At 42.7% G+C, this 18828-nt stretch overlaps 2 protein-coding genes across 2 annotated transcripts in view; one reads left to right on the top strand and one right to left on the bottom strand.

Annotated features, from left to right (window-relative positions):
* The window catches only part of LOC146971730 (trypsin-1-like), a 215863-nt gene that overhangs the window by 62216 nt on the left and 134819 nt on the right, over positions 1 to 18828 (bottom strand). The gene's annotated exons all lie outside the window — the stretch shown is intronic.
* erfl1 (Ets2 repressor factor like 1) overlaps positions 1 to 18828 on the top strand; it is a 37455-nt gene that overhangs the window by 11934 nt on the left and 6693 nt on the right. The window contains exons 2-3 of the mRNA XM_085801187.1: positions 16090 to 16163; positions 16918 to 17152. Coding sequence (XP_085657313.1) covers positions 16103 to 16163; positions 16918 to 17152 — 296 coding nt within the window. The 5' untranslated portion in view covers positions 16090 to 16102. The remainder of the gene's footprint in view (positions 1 to 16089; positions 16164 to 16917; positions 17153 to 18828) is intronic.

Genomic DNA, 18828 nt, shown 5'->3' with positions numbered 1-18828 from the left:
TCAATCTCACTTTCCCAGGGGGGGTCCCATGGGACGTCAGCTGCACTGCAAACTGGGTAGCATAGTCTTTTTTTTGAACCAGTCTAAAAGGGATGGGGTTTAAGGTTTTGTGATGGTGGAGCTTCCCCTTTTCTCTTTATCAATGGCAATTTGTATGTGAGCGCTCACCTCTGTGGTCCCACTGGGCACGGTGGATTTCATCAAGTTCTTAACCCCACAAGGCTACAAATCCGGTTACCACTGTAAGTGTTTTAAACTGTTTCAACTATCAAAATGCTCCACGCTGAGTCCCAAGTCGTGTTCGAGTCACGTCCAGACCACACCGAGCCATATGACTCGAAATGCGTTTACTTGACTCTTTTTTTTCTCTTATTTTATTTTTGCTTCATATAACACCTGCCATTTCCACCACTTTATCAAACTCCAGCTCTAAGCAGGCTCCAAAGGGATTCAGCACGATTGGTTTGTGATAGTCTCGAGTTTTTCCTGTTGGTTTTATCGATTCATTTTCATCATTCCTTTTTTCATTAAGAACAAGTTAGCAGAAAAAGAAACATTTTTATGCGATTTGACTATCCTCCAACTTTCTATCCTTGGATTCTTAGTGTTGTAGCCACCTTATGACTGTTGTATTATAGCTTAAGGTCATTATTTTCTAATTATTGTGATAATAATAATAATGAAATTACCAACTTTTTGTGCTCCAGTTCTATGATGAATGTAATTACATAATTACAGCAATTAACTAAATGGAAGTCATGAGTCCGTCTGTCCAGAAAGTAAAAATGGCTCACAGCTGAATAGGTTGCAGAGAAGTTTAATTGAACTTAAACTGACTTTTGTTTTACACTTTTGTTTCACAGTTCAAATGAGAGTGAGGGCCAATTATTGCATGAAGAGATCATTTTTTTAACTGGAGAAGCTCAGCTGTCAGCGTGAAAAGCCAAATATCAATGTGGAAGACATTAAATCTTTTCTTCCGCTTCTTCATGAACTCATCACCACCAAACTGTGCTTTTTTCTTTTATAAACATTGCTATAAGTCTAGTTTGGTTTCATTAAACCTCAGTAGAAGTGAATCTAATAATAGATTGTGAATATTTTTCATTTTGTAATATTCAACTTTCCTCTGATTTTTTGATTTTGTAAAAAGGTATGATCAGACTCTTGAGTGGTGCTGCTGATAATCTTTAAAATATAAAAATCAAATTTAAACACAGAATTTCCCCCCATTTCCTCCCCTGTGCAGTGGCATTACTTCCCCTTTGATTTTGGACAAATAAATATGATGGGTCACAGTTTTACTCTGGGAAATTATGTTTACTTATTCCACAAAAACACGAACAGATGCTGCGCTTATAGAGCAGGAATCTCCCTAATTGATTCTTTAGCCTATTGACAGAGACTTGATATTGATTTCATCTTGCCTGATGCTGATCACCAACTGGAGTTTTATATTCCATTATATGATCAGAGGCAATCAATACAGCTCAATAACTCTCCTCACCTCCCCCCTGCTCCTCCATTGTCATGATTGGAACAAACAACCACTGAGCCTGCATCATGCTGCATCACAGTCAAGGTTCAATTATTCCCTCAGGGACTCAAAAGTCAGTTTATGCATCTGTGATGTTTTCTAATCGCCCATTTACAATAAATGCTGTGAAGAAAAAAAAAACGTACACACATGAAAAGTCTGCACATACAATGATCCCTATAATGTCAAGGACTCATTATTATTTTTGCATTAAAACATCATGAAAATGACAATAAAAAGTTGTGAGGAAAAACAAGAGCGCAAAGGAGAGGAGGAGTGAGTCACGGGGAGAGAGGACGAGAGGTAACAAAGTTGAAAAAGAAGGGAGAGGCAGAGGGGAAGAGGAGGAAAGTGAGGAAGGAGTGAAGGAAGGAAAGTGTTTGAATTATTATCCTGTATATGCTCGAGTGGACGTGAGACAGAGAGCAGGGGGCGATATGGCAAGTTTAGGGGGGACGGGGGAGGAGGAGGAGGAGGGAGGGGGGTGTAGAGAGATATAGAGAGGGAGAGATAGGGAGGGAAGGCTGATGATGAATGGATGGCGAACAGGGATGAGAGACGGAGCAGCATGAAAGAGTATATACGGCGCGCGGTCCCGCTCCGAGGATGATGAAACGTTAATTAAAGTAAACGAGCTACCTGAGCTCCCCGGCTAACCCCCTGTCACACTCTGTCAGGAGACAGAGGGAGGAGGAGGAGGAGGAGGAGGAGGAGAGGGAAGAGAGGAGAGGAGGAGGAGGAGGGGGAGAATTTGACTGAAGAGGGGAGAAGTTGGATAATCCAGCTGTGGCTTTTAGTTCAAGGTTGATTGCTGTCACAGTTTCGGGCACAGGTGTCGCGCCTCTGCAGACCACGCACGCAGTGATTATTAACGGGTCAAGTCTTTACATGCTGTATCTTCTATACATGCAGATGGATACACACAGCTCATCTACGAGAGTCCTTCTTGTATTAATTACTATACAAGAAGGACTCTCATAGATGAGCGTGTGTGTATCCATCTGCATGTATAGAAGCTACAGCAAGTGCAACGAGCTCCTATCGCGATAACTTCACTTGAAAATAATCCACTACACTGTGAGTGCACGAATGCGCCTGTCATTATTTCCAAAATCTTTTTTTTATTGTCATTTATTATTATTATTATTATTACTATTTGGGGGGGTGGGGGGGCTTTGAAAAACACAGGCCCTGATTTCCACATCCCCTATGTTCCGCCTCTGTACGACTGTGTGTATAAGTCTCATTTCCCGTCCAGTCCACAGCAAGGTTTCTCCGCCAAGATCACCTTTGTTTCTTTTTAATGCTCATATTCATTCAATTAATCTGAGCTCTAATTCGTTTATATATTTATTTACTCGGTCCCGCTATCACTCTCTCCTTTTTTTCATCTCTCTCCAACGATTATCCTGGCGTCTAATTAGAAATCGATGCTGCTGGGCCGGCGGGTATTTGCAATGTGTTTGTGGACGTTGAGAACAATTCCCCGGACAGAAAAGACTGAGAGAAGAAAGAGAGAGGAAGAGGAAACGCTACACTACGCTGCACTGCACTATATGCAGACACACACACACACACACACACACACACACACACACACACACACACGCACACACACAGGCTATACGCACACAAATATTCTGACAACCGACTTTATTGCTCGCAGCTATTCTTCTTTCTAAAAAGCAGTAGGCTAAGTAAAAGGGAAAAAGAGGGAAAGAATGCAAGAAAAGGAAAATGAAAGGAAAATCATTTTTTAACGACTGACGCGAGGGATTTCTGCAGAATTGTTGAGGAGTGTTTCCCCGTCTTTTAGGAAAACAAACAAATCTCGATGTGGAAAAGCACTTTAAATGTGATGGCCTGCGTCTCACCCCAGCCCGCGCTTGGCCAAAAAGTCCAGGGAGCCAAATCATCTCAAGTTTTACCATGCAGTCGGCTGGAGCTCCATAGATGTATTATCATTATCATCATTGATCATTTTCGGCCTGTTGTTATTATTAGAATAATTATCATTATGTATCTCAATATTAATTAGCACATTCGTGGAACTTTTATCTTTTATTTTGAAGGGTTGCGCAGCAAGATCACGAGCAGAAGGTCAGATTTTTATTTCCTTTTTATTTTATTTAAGATGTAGCGAGTCCACATTTCATTTTGGGATTTATTTTCTTCATTATTTTTCTTTCTTCTTTTTTTTGCACGTGTATTTATCACCTTCACTAAATTAGCTTATAATAATTCACTTTCCAATCATAAATTCCATAAATTCCTGCTGCAATTATAATATGTTCGAAAGTTTAAAACTATATGTCGTGGAAAAATATGTGAAACAGTGGCCCATTTTTACCTATTTCTTTATTTGTTTTATCTTCTTCATCATCACCCTCTTCCTGTCCCTGTGCCGGTGATTACCTGTCGCCGGCGCGGCGCCTGTGACTGTCTGCTGCTCACACGGAGCCGGAGTCGCCTCCTCTCCGCCGCGTCCCGTGGAGAGGAGTCGGCAGAGAAGCGACGGGTTAGCGCCATTACCGGAGCCAATCGAACCTAACCGGATTAGCAGCTGCCAGATGAAAAAAGAAAGTGTTTCAAGCAAGTGGAAAAAAAAAAACGACACAAATGTAGGGAATGAGAGCCTCGCACTTTTATTAGAGTAGCTTTACACCACGGTGTGTTTACCTTCTGTGCTGCGCGTTTTATTGGCTCGCCCCTTAATCTGTTTTTCAGACAGTGTTTCTCTGTTTTCTGTTCATCATCCCAAACGAGATGCATCTCTCTCTCTTCTCCTCTCTCTCTCTGGCTCTACATGGGTTCACCAGTCAGGAAGTGTCATATCGGGAAATACAGTGTTGGAGTGTCACCCCCCTCTGCATGATGAGGAAAACTGAATAACTTGCTTTTTCTCGTTGTTGCTTCACATTTCGTCAACCCCTGTGATGCTTTACTTGTGCCAAAACCATCAGTCTGGGCTCCCTGGTGTGTGTGTGTGTGTGTGTGTGTGTGTGTGTGTGTGAGAGAGAGAGAGTGAGAGAGGTTTTACATGTATGAGTGTGTGAGTGTCTTTGTTGCTCTGTGCACTAAGCCATATTTGAGCCTCCATCCTTGCATTTTCTGTCAGTCTGTCTGTCCATCTTGTATGCTCATTAAACGTCCCTCACACACACATACACACACACACACGCACACACATGTGTGTACAGCCTCTCTCTCTCTCTTTCTCTCTGAGTCTCTCCCTCTCTCTCTCCCTCTCCTTCTTCTTCTTCTTCCTCCGCGCCTCACGCTCCCCTTGCCCGTGGCTATATGATCGTGAAAAATGTGTTTACAAAACTCGCTCTCTCGCAGATCAAACTGTACGGACGAATCAAAGACTTTGGAGAGAGGAGAGAGAGGCAGAGAAGATGCGAGGATAGAGAGAGAGAGAGGGAGATAGAGAGAGAAGGGGTAAGAGCAGAGGGTGTGTGGAGGCCTTATAATTTTAAAATTCTCTGTGTGTTATTCTCTTTTTTTTTCTCCTCTTGTGTGAGTGTGTATGTGTGTATGTGTGTGTGTGTATGTATGGACGTCTGCCTGTATCTCCTTTGGTAATACAATATCTTTAAGGCCCCCAAAACAACTATCTGTGTCTCACAGTTAAACACGAGATAATGCAATATTGATGTCTCCTTGTCTTTGCTATAACGCAATACTGGGCCCATTCTGGCTGGACACACTAACATGGGCAGATAGTGCCCTTGCACTTAAAAGAATTACTGTGATCCTGTAATAAATTTTAGAGGGAGGCTACACAAATATCAAGTCCCTGAAGGCATATAGTAGAGTTAGTGAAACCATAGGAGTTAAAAATACTCCCAAAGTAGCATCAGGTCACCTTTCACGTTAAGTATTCGATACAAGACCGAACATCAAGCCCAGGCTGGGCTGTGTTATCCTTTCTGTTTGGGTGCGAGTTGCTTCTTCATGTGTTTGCTTTTCAGAAGATAGATTCAGGGCGTGTTTTCTGCCCTCGCTGTAGAGCGCCTCGGTGTCAGCAGTCGCCTCTCCAAGTCCTTGTGTCCTCACAGTTCATGGGGAATGTGTGGCCTTCATTTTGTAAATGAGCCATGGTGGACTCTTAAGGTTTGACGAGTATTTGCTCCAAAGATTTTATTTCTAAAGCCTTTTAGTTCCATTTTGTTAAAAAAAAAAAGTGTTTTTCTCATTTCTGACTGTTGCCATCTTAATACAAAACACCAGTGGCATCGATGGAGATGAGTCCAAGACTCTCTCACTCCGTCCCTGACAAAGTCTCATGTGTTCTACTTGATATTGAGACGCTGTCAAGCAGCTAAATCAAGTAAAAGAATTTCTCAAAGGAAATTATTCTCTATGCTCCTGTACAAAAAGTGACATCCTTATTATCAAAATAAGGACAACAAATATAAGTGACATCCTTATTTTTGTAACCACCCAGTCCCATAATTATAATATGTTTTAAAATCATTTTGGTTAAGGTTTAGGGGTGGTTGTGTGTCTACATGGTCTACAAAGCAGTAATGATCTGGATGAGATCGGGCTCAGTGAGAGGGCACAGGCTGCATGAGCAGAGGTGGGAGGACTTGTGTTTTTAAAGAGGAGCTTGATTGCCCCCCTTTGTGTTTATGACAGAGGTTCATTGGTAGTGTTTGAGAGGAGAGAGTGTCTCAGATAATTAGAGAGGGGACAGGATGAAGATTAGAAAGATGAACAGTGGGACACAGAAGGAGAGGAAGAGGAGTGTCTGTTAGAAGCTGATGAAGGAGGAGAGGAGAGGAGGAGCAGAGGAGAGGAGAGGGAGGGAGGGGGGGGGCAGACAGACAGGCGGGGGAGCGATTATAGCAGGGTTTATGTATGAGCTATTGATTGAGTCGGTGGTGACTTCTTGAGTGGTTAATTCGGGAAGTGAGAGCGATAGAGAGAGTAACTCACTGACCAGAGAGAGGGGAGGGAGGGGGAGTGGGGGGATAAAGAGAGAGATAGAGAGAGCGTGATGAGGCTGAGTAGAGAGAGAGAGGAAGGGAGAGAGAGAGAGAAGAGCATTTCCTCAGGTAAAAGTGTGGAAAACAAGGCACTATTTTTCAATGAGTTGTGTTGTAGTCATTCTTAGGGACCAATAAAGGAACTATTAACCCTTGTAGGCCTGTGTTGTTGAAATTCATTCATGGTTATACGTGAAGTGAAGCAAATTTGAGGTGACCACCTTTAGCCAGTATAGGAAACACTGTATGCTTTATTTTAGACATGCATGTAACAGTGCTTCTCTTTGTATGTGCATAATGCCACCCGACTGCTGTTTTTTTGTTTTGTTTTGTTTTTGGGGGGTCAGGAGAGGATGTAGTCAATCTCTGTATGGGTCACAGTCATTGTTGGACTTCTTGTGAAGAAACACCTGAAACTCTTATAATACAGACCCCTACTTTAAATTCCCTTATTTCAAATTAGTTACAAGTTAAATACATAAAAAGTGCTGTAATGCATTGTATTTAATCAGGTGTTCAACCTCCTGCAGGCACCAAACAGGACTCTTCTGTGATGTTTCATCATCTGGTCCCATACAGGAAAAGTTATAAAGCAGCTGTGGGTGATGTTTTAGTAACCGTTAATGAGCAGCCATGGGGATGTTCAAGCTCCATTTGAATACAACTTTGGTCATTTTCAAACTGATCCTCTTCCGACATTGCAATCATCTCACACACACACACACACACACACACACACACACACACACACACACACATCACTTCTCACTCTATAGTGAAGTTGAGCCCATAGCACACTCATCTGCTCACTGAAAACAACAGATGGTTCTCTTGTTCTCACTGTATCACCTTGTCTGAGGAAGTCAAAATCAAGAGCAACAACTTGAACTAGGAAGCCAGGTGCTCTGTGTGTGTGTGTGTGTGTGTGTGTGTGTGTAGAGGATCTTTGTTATGGTCTGTAGATAGATTGGTTGTTATTCTAAATGTGTCCAATGCATATTCCGCCTGCAGTTTTCGTTAGCAATGCATCTCTCATAGTTTGTTTGCTGGTAGGATATCCTGCAGTCAAATTCGTAAAAGCTGCGCGCGCGTGCGTAAACTACACGTGTTTTGCGTAAGTGCGTGTGTGTCTGTTTGTGTGTGTGTGTGTGTGTGTGTGTGTGTGTGTGTGTGTGTGTGTGTGTGTGTGTGTGTGTGTGTGTGTGTGTGTGTGAAGGTCAGCTCGCCGGCGCAGTTTCTTTTCCTATTTCTCTTCCCTCTCGCGCAGGTTTTGATCTCTCAGCCGCGAGATCAAAGGCGCTCTCTGGCTATTAGTCAGCGCGAGCCATTGATCCCTCATCGATCCACGCGAGACACAGCCGCCCCGTGAACACCGCGCGAGGCTCCCCAAAGCTCCTCCCGCGCGCCGGGAGAAGCCGAGAGAGGGAGAGGGAGAGGGAGAGAGAGAGAGCGAGCAGGAGAGAAGGAGCACGCAAAGGAGGGAGGTGGAGCAATGTGTGTGTGTGCGTGTGAGTGTGTATTTTTCTACTGGCGCGGGCAGAGCCAAACTCGAGCTTTTTCTTTGCCGCGGGACATGAAACAATGAGGCTCGAGCCGGTTTTAATAAAGCGCGCTTTCCCTCCTTTCAACTCTGGCGCGAGGCGGACGAGCCGGCAGCGGAGAGCGATCGATAATTAATGACGATGAATAATTTAACCCTATCGATTGATACTTTTTTCTTCATCCTTTTTTCCCCTTCTTTTCCTTATTTTCTTAAGGCTGGCGTTCTATACATTACTAATACCGTTATCACGCGCACACATCCTCATCTGTACTCACCTCTTCTTAAACTTGTTGGAGTTCTTCACCTTTTCATGAAAGTAAAAAAAAAAAACAAGTTTCCTTATTTATCAGAACAACTGTATCCTATTTATGACCTGAGCAGGAGTCTGAACTTCACCTGACTGTTATAGCTGAACTTCTCTCCATGAGTGAAACTGGGCGTTATAAGGCTGGTGACTCTCTATCTTAAAGAAAAAAGAAAATCCAATGAAAAGACCAAAGGAAACAGTGAAATGACCCAGCCAACAATTAGTAAGTCTTTGCACCCATGCCGCCATTGTTGTCCAAAAAACTATCCCTCTAACAATCCCTCATTCACCCTGGGGCAACAAATGTGTAATTAGTGGCAGAAAATAGTCACCACCAACAAATGCACAATGTGCACCTGTTTAAGAACCATTTGCTAAAAACTATAATTCCACCCCCCCACACACCCCAAAAAAATAAAAATAATAAATTAAAATTAAAATAAAACGATAAATCTGTGACTCATTTCTATAAACTGACATCCTCAGTAGGAAAATACTGGGCCACAGAGAGGGTAAGGAAGTGTAAAGTATCCAAAGATGTTGTTGATGGGATTTGTTAACAAAAATAAAATTTGACATGAAGCCAGTCTTATAAATTTGAGATTTGTTAAGGGACCAATCTAGTTTATCATGGAAAATGTTTATTAAAGCAACACTCGTGGTACTGGTACTCTACTTGAGAAGAGCAACTGTCTGCTAACTGTGTCTATATTTGTTGCCGGTACCGATACCGGTGCCGTTGTTGCCGTCATTACCGGTACCGGCACCGTAGCCGGCGTTGGTACCTGCGCCTTTGCCAGTAGCCGTCGTCATTGCCGTGCAGCCCAGGACAGGGTGCTGGTGTGTGGGTGAGAGGAGCAGGGAGACCGGCTTGAGCTCGGTCTCTGGAGCTCACCACGGTGTTCCTACCCGCACAGGGAAGTTACATAGTGCAGTTTTGGCCGACGCGACCCCACTCAGGCTGCAGCAGCGGCACCATTCATCCTATTAACCATTTTTCTACCACTCCAGTGAGTTTAGAAACATTATTTTAAGGTTGAAATACTACATAGTGTTGCTTTAAGAGTTTAATCATTTCTAATATAGACTTGCTAAATCTCTATGTCAAATGATTGGCTTATTCAAACATATTTTTGACCTATAATTCCCTGTCCTGGATCTTTCCATTTGAAACAGTGCATTGGTTTCACAGTCACTATACCCAGACAAACATATACTGTATCTTTCAAAGTGAATTTCACTGAGTGATATTGTGGTTTGGCGGTCCTGTCAGGTGATAGCCTGTCTCGGTGTGAAAGGCTCAGTGTTAGTTTTGCCCCTGCAGAGTGGAGCAATGGGTGCTCTGTGTGAGAACGAGCCCAGTCACAGAGCCTCAGTACTCCTGTGACTGTACATCTTGGTTAAATGCACTGACAGCACTGCACTGCTGCCTGCTCCTATCATAGAGAATATAGTGACTTCTCACTCTTTCATATGACAGTTTGATGGGTATACTGTGTTCAAGGTACAGATTAGTAAACATGGAAGTATAGCTGTTCTAAAAAGTTGTTATACAGCCAGTATAGTATTGGTGTGTGCAGCTCTTTGACTCTTAAACACCACATACATTGTCCTGTGTTTTCAGCAGTTCTTGCTTTAATCTACTGCAATTTCACATGCTTTATTAATGACCTTAAATGCACCACACCAGGGGATAAACTGTTAAAAGGGAAAATGTTTATTCTAAACGTATGTGACAAAATCTCTCATATAAAATTCAAATTCAAAAAGAGAATTATTATTCCCTTACTGCAGTGCCTATTTGAATACTTTATAGTTGAGTAGTCCCATTGTAGTTTGTATGATATCCTATAGGAAGTTTTAATTTGAGTACCATATCTGATAAATGTGACAACCCATTTAATTCATTTTCACAAATAAGTTAACTACAAGGACGTCAGTATGGTTCAATTGTATGGGCTGAATAAAGGAAAATCTATTTTGAATAAGTTTACATCAGTCTAGAAGTTTTGTTAGACAAGAGCCTTATTATTTGTACATTCCACAAGAAGTGGGATGATAGAATTGTCAAAAGGACATATAGAAAAAGCCTGTACATTTCAAAAACTCAAGTCATTTTCTTTTTATCATGCCGCAGCAACTGTAATTCTTATTTCCTAATTGAACTAAATGAGGAGAATTATAGGGCCACATGAAATTTAATTCAGGGTTGACTTTTCATTTGGATGGACAGGTTCTTTTTCCCTCTCTCTGGCCAACCCCCACTCTTTCCCCCCTTCTTCCCTCTCCCCTCTCTCTCTCTCCCCTCCTCGTTGCTCCTCTCTCCTTCTTTCCATCTCCTCTAACAAACCCATAGCAGAGTCCCTCTGTTCTTCCACCCTGAGGCTGACCAGTGTGTCAGAGCTAACCAGGGAGAGGAACAGAGAGAGAGAGGGAAAGACAGAGATAGCGAGGCAAGTAGAGAGAAAGGGAGAGAGAGAGAGAGGGTTCAGTTGGGCCTTTTTCAGGGGCAACCAAAAAAAGGAAGATGAGACAGATGTACAGAGTCCGTTTCATCTAGTGGAAAAAGAAAGCGAGAGAGGCCAGACTCTTCATGCCTCTCATATTTCTCTATCTTTTTATATCATGACCCATCACTCTTTCCTTCTTTAGACAGCACTGGAGACATAATGTTGCCTGAATGTCAGGCTGCCCCCCTTTCTTCCTCTACCCCAGTCACTCTGCAGAATTTCAAAACATAGTTGGTGCTACACTATATTCCTCACACTGTTTCCTCTTCACTCCTGTCATTGGCCCACTAACCTTGCCTCCAAATATGCCACTTCTGCCGATGGCCGCGGCCCTACAGATTACCAGCCTCGGTGCAAACTTGCATCAGAGTGGATCAGTCATTTCTGTCCAAAAGTAGACATCTTGAGCGATATTCAGTTGTAACTAATTGTGTTCATGTGACATGATGTTCCACATTTTTTTGAAGACCGCCTAACTCTGACTTAGGTGTTAGATTTCTTCATTTTCTATTATGTCATTATTGTTATCCATAAAATTCAGGTGAGATAATGTGACTCTAATGAAACTTGTACAAATGTGACTGTAAATCGAAATGTGTGCGCAAACTGTATTTTCATCCAGAACTTTTAAAAACAGTAGTTATACAGTGTTGTACAAGACAAAGTAAAGAGATGGTGAAGTATAAGAGCCCTAACTACAAGAGCTATAAAATCACAAATTCACAGAAAAATACTATTCAACTATGTAGTTCCTGTCATCTCTGTGGAGAGTTTTAGTGTCTCTCAGCTCATTGTTTTGGTTTTCCAGCCAATACTTTACTCACTCATCAGTGTTTTTGTCCAGCAGCAGCAGGCAGCAAAAAATAAAAAAATGTTATCTAGCACCAACAGCACAGATAGACAAAGTTAGGGAATAACTCATGAATAAAGTGGAACATTTAAGAGCTAAAAAAAAAAAAAAAATATATATATATATATATATATATATATATATATATATTTTGCTCGGGAGTTGGTGGAGAGAAAAAAACAGCTGAAAGGAGAGTGAGTATTGGTCTTAGTTTCACCAAGAGGCCTGAAACACGACTCCAAAGGAATGATAATGTTGTCTGCTGGTTGTGTAAATAAGCAACTGCGAGCTAACAAGTTTACCATATCAACTTCATGGTGATAATATGTCAATATTGTATTTGCAGCTTGTTTACGCTGCTCCCAAGTAGTCCAAAAAAAAAAAAAAAAAACCCCAGTTACTGCAGGTTTAAAGATGGTTTTTAAAGACGTGAACTGGTGTGGCCTCTCTGAGACTTTGCGGGAGGCTGCTTTAAAAGTTGCAGCAAAACAGCAAAGGCACGATCACCTCTCGGCCTTGACCGTCCTTGATCTAGCCTAAGTGTGCGAATCCTTGCATCTTTGTAGTGTCCTAAAGACACAGGAAAAAAAACACAACAACCTGTCCCTAAAACCCAGCGCACTCTTTCAACAGCTGACTGAATTACAAAAGGCTCTGACTCATCAACACACCTGAGGCTTTGCAACAGTTATGGTCTGTTTGCTAAAACTAGTCCAACCCGCACTTCACAACTTGTGGCGAGGCAAAACTGCGGTTCCCTTTGAGCGGTGAATGCGCTGTTGTCAAGGTGCGATTGTGCACAGTAGCCCAGTTGCACCCTATTGTAAGTGTTAACCATTGTCACCGCGTAACTGTGTGATCCATCATCCCCACTCGGTTTTATGGCTGGGCTTTTGTGGGAGAGAGGTCCTTTTGTCTGGCCTGTTGTGTCCACAGTCACTCGGCAAAATAAGAAGTGTTTTTGTCTTCACACATCTCCGTGCACCATCGGTACGACCGGCATCTTTAGTAAACAAAGTGCATTCTCTCTTTCAGCTCGGTGAGATGTGTGTTAGTGTGTCTATATTGATTCAGTCAATATCTATGGGCTCCATGTCTTATTTTGTGTGCGGCGTGTGTGTGTTTGTGTGTGTCGGTTACCTGAATACCTGCGTATTTGTGCCATATCTGCTGGAGCCTGGTGTGTTTACTGTGCATGTACAATCCATTACAATCTGTGAGCGTCTGTATCTGACAGTCTGTGCATGCATGTGTGTGTAAGAGTGTGTGCGTATGAGGAAGAGTATTCCCTGGGCTGCTAGTTATAATGTTTCTGGGGGTGATGGGGGGAACTTGAAAGCCCTGCGCTGCCCAAATCAAAACTAACAAGGAAATGATGGGGGCTCCTTTATCTCCTCTCTGGCCTGGGGGGCCGAGGGGGGCGAGGATGGGAGACTAGGGAGGGAGGGAAAGAAGAGGAGGAGGAGAAGGGAGGGGAGGGAGGGAGGGGAGGAGGAGGAGGAGGTGGAGATGGAGAGGGAGGGGAGGGAGGGAGGGAGGGGGGGCAGCCTGGCTTCCTCTTTGATTTGTAAAAAATGCATTACCTCCGAAATCAAACGGAAAATTACTGCGCCGAAGCAAAACACACAGAGCAGGAGAGAGGGAGAGAAAAGGAGATGGGTGGGACGGAAAGGAGGGAAGGGGAGGGGAGGGGGAGAAGACACTGAATAGGTGTGTGTGAATAGGAAGGAGGTGGGAAAGAGGAAAGGAGGATTCACCTGTATAGATACGCTGCTGGATCGGAAAAGGGAGGATGGGTATAGATTTGATGCGTTGCGTAGGTGGTAGGAGAGGTAGCCGGAGAGACCCCGACAGATAGGAGCGCACATATAGATCATCCTCAGAGGAGACCAGCTTATACATGCTGCGGACCATGAGAATATGGAAAATGAAAGAGATGATCTAGTACTCATGACCCGTAGCCCACAGGGAAGAGGAAACATATAGATTACTACCTCCAACACAAAGAATATCTTATTTTTTTAAAGACTCAACACCACCAATCTCTGCCGAGGCCTTCGGTCCAGACCAGCACGGCAGATTGCAGCATTTTAATGGAAACACGTACCATCTGAAATGGAGTCGTCTCTAATTGTGCGAAGGCCGATGTGCGATTTGATATCTATACCGGTTCGCTGAATACCAAGTGATGTGTGTTGCAGCCTACGTGTAGCAATAGTTTTGTGAGGGGGAAGAAGAAAAAATAAAACCCAGTGGAAAGTGAGTAGCTTTTGTGTGAAGATATTGAGTTACGGCTGTCATTTGATTCCTTACGATAACTTTGTCTCATTATGGGAGAGCCAGAGCAGGCAGAGACGCAAGACAGAGAGAGAGAGAGATGAAAAAAAGAAGTGATAACATGAATGATAGGGAGGGAAAAAATACGTGAGTGAGATAGGATGAATGCCAACTCTATATTTGAAGACAGAAGGAGCGGCTTGAAAACAAGAAAGATGAAGAGAGGGAGGAGAGAGCGAGAGGGGCCACAATCCAAAGGCTAGAAGCAGGGTGAGAGCGAACGAGAGAGATAGATAGATAGATGGAAAGAGAGGGTCGGTCAGAGTGTGTGTGTGTGTGTGTGTGTGTGAGAGAGAGAGAGAGAGAAATGCCTGGAGTTAGCAATAATAATTTATACAAACACACCTTAATAATTCACGTTCCATTTCAATGCTGGAGGGAAAATCCAAAATTCACAGAGCATAATTAAACAGAGGCAGAGAGTGAAGGCAGAGATAGAGAGGCCAGCATTAAAGATACCAGTGTAGCAGCAGGGCATCTCTTCCATCTGAGCTTTGTAAAACAACCCTGATGAAACTGTGATATCCAAACCAGATCCATCGTCTCCCAGTCCCCCTCGCTCTCGTCACGCCAAAGCACCAGAAACCCGCCTCACCTTCTCCTGTCAGCAGACGTCTATATGCCTTTATGGAAGCAGAACGTTATCGTGATCAAGCTGCCGGTTAATGAAGCGACCACACCGGCCCCTCCCTCAGTCACACTGTTGTTTACGGTGTGTTCGGATGGAGCAAATAAAAGAAAAAACAACACTCCATCTCCGTCAGTGGTGAAAAGTTCATCACTGCTGCCTCGTGTGTGTTTACTGCACGTCACTATATCTGCTTTATTTAACTTTGTAATGAATATATCATATGAACTGTAATATATTTCTGTTTTGTTTTGTTTTTTCAAATAGACTTAACTAAGTACATTTCTGTCTCCAAATACAATATAATGTTCTTCACTTGAGAATTTTGACTTTACGCTATTTCACTTTATATTTCACTTGTATTTTATGAAATATTTTTTCTCCTCTACATTTATTAGATCACTGTAGTTACTTTGTAGATCTAGATTTTATATTTAAAGTTTGTAAAATATTATACGTTGTGTCCACAGCAATATGTACAATATAAGTCTTTGCCTCACCTTGATCAACAACAGCAATAAACACATTATGCATCACTAGTATAGTTTAAAAAAAACTTATACAACACATTCAAGTGGCATTTTGTCAAATACATTTATTTGATAAATTCAGTTTTGCTTATGCTTGTATTTTTACGTTACACATTTTACAATACACAAGTACCTAGCGAATATGATGTTGTAAAATAAAAACCAGAACAAATATATATACATTTAATAATAGAATAGAATAAGAGAAATGTTCATATAGCTCTTAAACCATCATATAATGAGTAAGAATTCATTTTCATTCTCACAAGTGAAGCCTCTCCTATTCAGGTAGACCTTCAAACTAACCCTCAGTGGTTGTGTACCTGAACATAAACCTGCACATAGAGATGTTTGAATTAATGTGTAGTCTTCACTGCTGCTATAAACTCCACTCTGGAATAGCCGATCTGTATTATAAATTAAAAACAATCTAGTTTTTAATGCATAGTATTGCTCGGCTTCGACTCAGATGTCAAAAGTCTATTTAACTCCCCCCTGTTCATAAATGCACTATAGGGATGTCCACCCTGTTGCATCAGACGCAGCATTAGTTAGCCACACAAGATTACGTCCATCAAACACCTGATCTCTCCCAAAATCATATAAAACACAACCTTGCCATATTTCACATCAATTTAAGGTATGTTTCTGAAGCGATACTGACACTTATGCAATACCTCACCTCTCAACAAAGTTTGCCACTCTTCAACTAAAACTTCAGCTCACTAAAAGTCAACCTGCTGGGCACCCGCCTCTGGCATTCAGCAAAATGCCATTTCATTTCAAATGACTTCATCTTTGCTGACTGACTTTCCTCTTCCTCTCTCTGTATTGTGTCTTTGTGTCCTCACAGGTGTTGTGGAGGCATGGACTGTAACTGCGTCAGTGACCTGCTGCTCCCCCCGGTGCCCGCGCTCTGGACGCCAGGTGAGTCCCCCTGCCGCGCTCCCATCGCCAGAACCCCAAGAGGTAATTCTAACCTTTTTTTTTTTTTTTTTATGGTTTCAGCTCTGCTTGAGGTCTGATTGGAGAATCTATTACCAAAAAAAAAAAAAGTACCAGTAAAAAGAGCAGAAATCTTTAAACATTTTAAAAAATCTAGACCCAGTCCACGTGCATAAATTGGTTAAAACCAGACAACCAAAACAAGTAAATATGGCTCTGATAAAACTTCACAAACATCAGAATCATCACCAGAACCACGTGTTAAAATTCATGTAAAAAGATTAACCATACACATGCACATTGCTAAACAAATTTGAGCCTCTGGTGGTAATTGGTTGTATATCTAATGGCTTTACAAGGCTAGTTAGTGCCAGATTCGCTTTGGCATGAGTCAAAAAGCTACTTAACTCCATCAGTGATGTGCATACAGTCGGCTTTTAGAATTCAGACCCAAGCAGCATCAATCAGATCTCTCCCAGCGAGCTGTCATCATCCCACTGACCAATCTGTTGAGGCTAGAGGGCATTAGTGCAGACTAACATTGCTCAAGGCACGCGCTGTGATATTAAACACATCATCCCTCACCTCCATCACTCATCAGTCATTCAGACAGCAACAACCCCCCCCATCACCACCACCTAACACACACACCTTAACCCCCCCCCTCTAGCGAGCAGCGGGGACAAACGACAGGCCCTGACCTCATCCACCTCTCTTTCCTGTTCCCGCCACCCAGGGTTCGCCTTCCCAGACTGGGCCTACAAGCCCGAGTCGAGCCCCGGCTCCAGACAGATCCAGCTGTGGCACTTCATCCTGGAGCTGCTGCAGAAGGAGGAGTACCAGGGGGTGATCGCCTGGCAGGGGGACTATGGCGAGTTTGTCATTAAGGATCCAGACGAGGTGGCCCGGCTGTGGGGGATAAGAAAATGCAAACCTCACATGAACTACGACAAGCTGAGCAGGGCGCTGAGGTATGACAGGAAATCAACATTATCCTGCATGTGTTTGTACAAGATGTGTTGAATGTCAAGCAATAACACTGCTAGTAACAGATAAATCAAGATGTTTATCACCCATGGTTTACATAAACTGTTTACTTTTTTTCCATTTTGGTATAAAGAAAAAAAAAAGGGAAGATAAAAGTGGGACTTGTCCTAGGGAACGTCAATACCCTCAATTTCTCCTTATCTGTGGACATCCTAATGGAAAGTTCAGCATTGAGCTGCCAAATAAAAAATTCAATAGGGATTTCAAAATTAAGCCTAAGTCTGAAATTGCCTCCACTTCTTCAAAACGGGGAAACTGCTCGGCACAGAAACTTGCCGAAGGTGATTATAACAATACGGTTCGCACTCCTTCAGATACCTTCAGCATTTTACACCCCCAACCGCACACACAGTTTTCTTATGCAAATACACGCTACCCCAACTTGTTCTCCTACCCCAACCCCCCCAACACCCCCCCCTTCCACCGCTTTCCTTTGGCCTCTTTTTAATGGGGGCTGTCGTCAGAGTCTAATTGTTATGAATTGGCTGGGGCCACAATTAGCCTTCTTAATTAGCCTCACTTAATTGCTCAATTAAGGGCCACGGCACAATTGCCACGCATAGCAAAACACGTACACATCATTGCGCCGAGTGCAGCCACTGTGGATACATGCTGATACGTACACGCTGCTGTATTTGTTGATATAATGCGGCTGCATAATGAGGGGGCCACTCACCAGTGTTTAGTGCTGAGGTTGTCTAATGTGCTCTGTTTGGTGCACTTACTGCGGTCACTTTAACACACACAAAAAAACCTAAGTGCTCAAAGAAATTGGGGTTTGAGATTTATACCATCTCACAGTAAACTGACGCAGGTTCATCACTCTATAGCCCCCCCCCACACACACACACACACACACACACGCTTCCCCCCTCAGCCCCACCTGAGCGCTCAGCTCCTCTACCTAAACCAGATGGCTGCATGTTTTGCCTCTGCTGCCGATCAGCCTGGCATCCTGGCAGACTGAACACTGTGACACCTCAGTGGGTGGCACAGGAAACCGGCATGACGACGGCTCGACATGCCCACGGGGAGACACCTGAGGTCGTTGCCATGGAGACCCCCCCCCCCATTGTTGTCCCACCTCTTTGTAAATGTGATTTGCTGCTGGGAAACGATGACCGTTTCCTGTTGTCATGTTTATTTACATGACAGTTTCAGGGATGGTTCCAGTTAAATATGAGGATGACTTATTCAGTTCAGGTCGCACCGTTCATTTCATTTAATCATTATTATTATTCTCATTTCAACGGTGACAAATCTATGTTTTTTTCTTAAATACAATTTAGATTGCTTACTTAAAACCACACATATTCTTTTTTTCATTTGAAGTCATCATTTCATTGACTTTGATGTCATAATACATATTATATCATATATTAATATACTCACCGTATATTTTGGGAATTGTAAATACTTTTAGTATGATAAAAGGAGTACTTTGTCTTGTTGTTTTGCTGTTTTTGTCTTTTGTTTTGCAGTTGACTGCATATTAAGAGCTTCAGACACTTGAAGGGTTTCTGTTTTTTTGACTTTTTGTCTGTTAAGAGCTGAATAAAATTTCCCTCCACAGGAGCATATTGTGTTGAATCAAGGCAGT

The sequence above is a fragment of the Trachurus japonicus genome, chromosome 16, assembly GCF_045865225.1.
Source record: "Trachurus japonicus isolate A0001 chromosome 16, Traja_1.0".
NCBI classification, from domain to species: Eukaryota; Metazoa; Chordata; class Actinopteri; order Carangiformes; family Carangidae; genus Trachurus; species Trachurus japonicus.
Note: the sequence above shows the minus strand (reverse complement) of the source record. Positions and strands in the feature narration are given on the sequence as shown.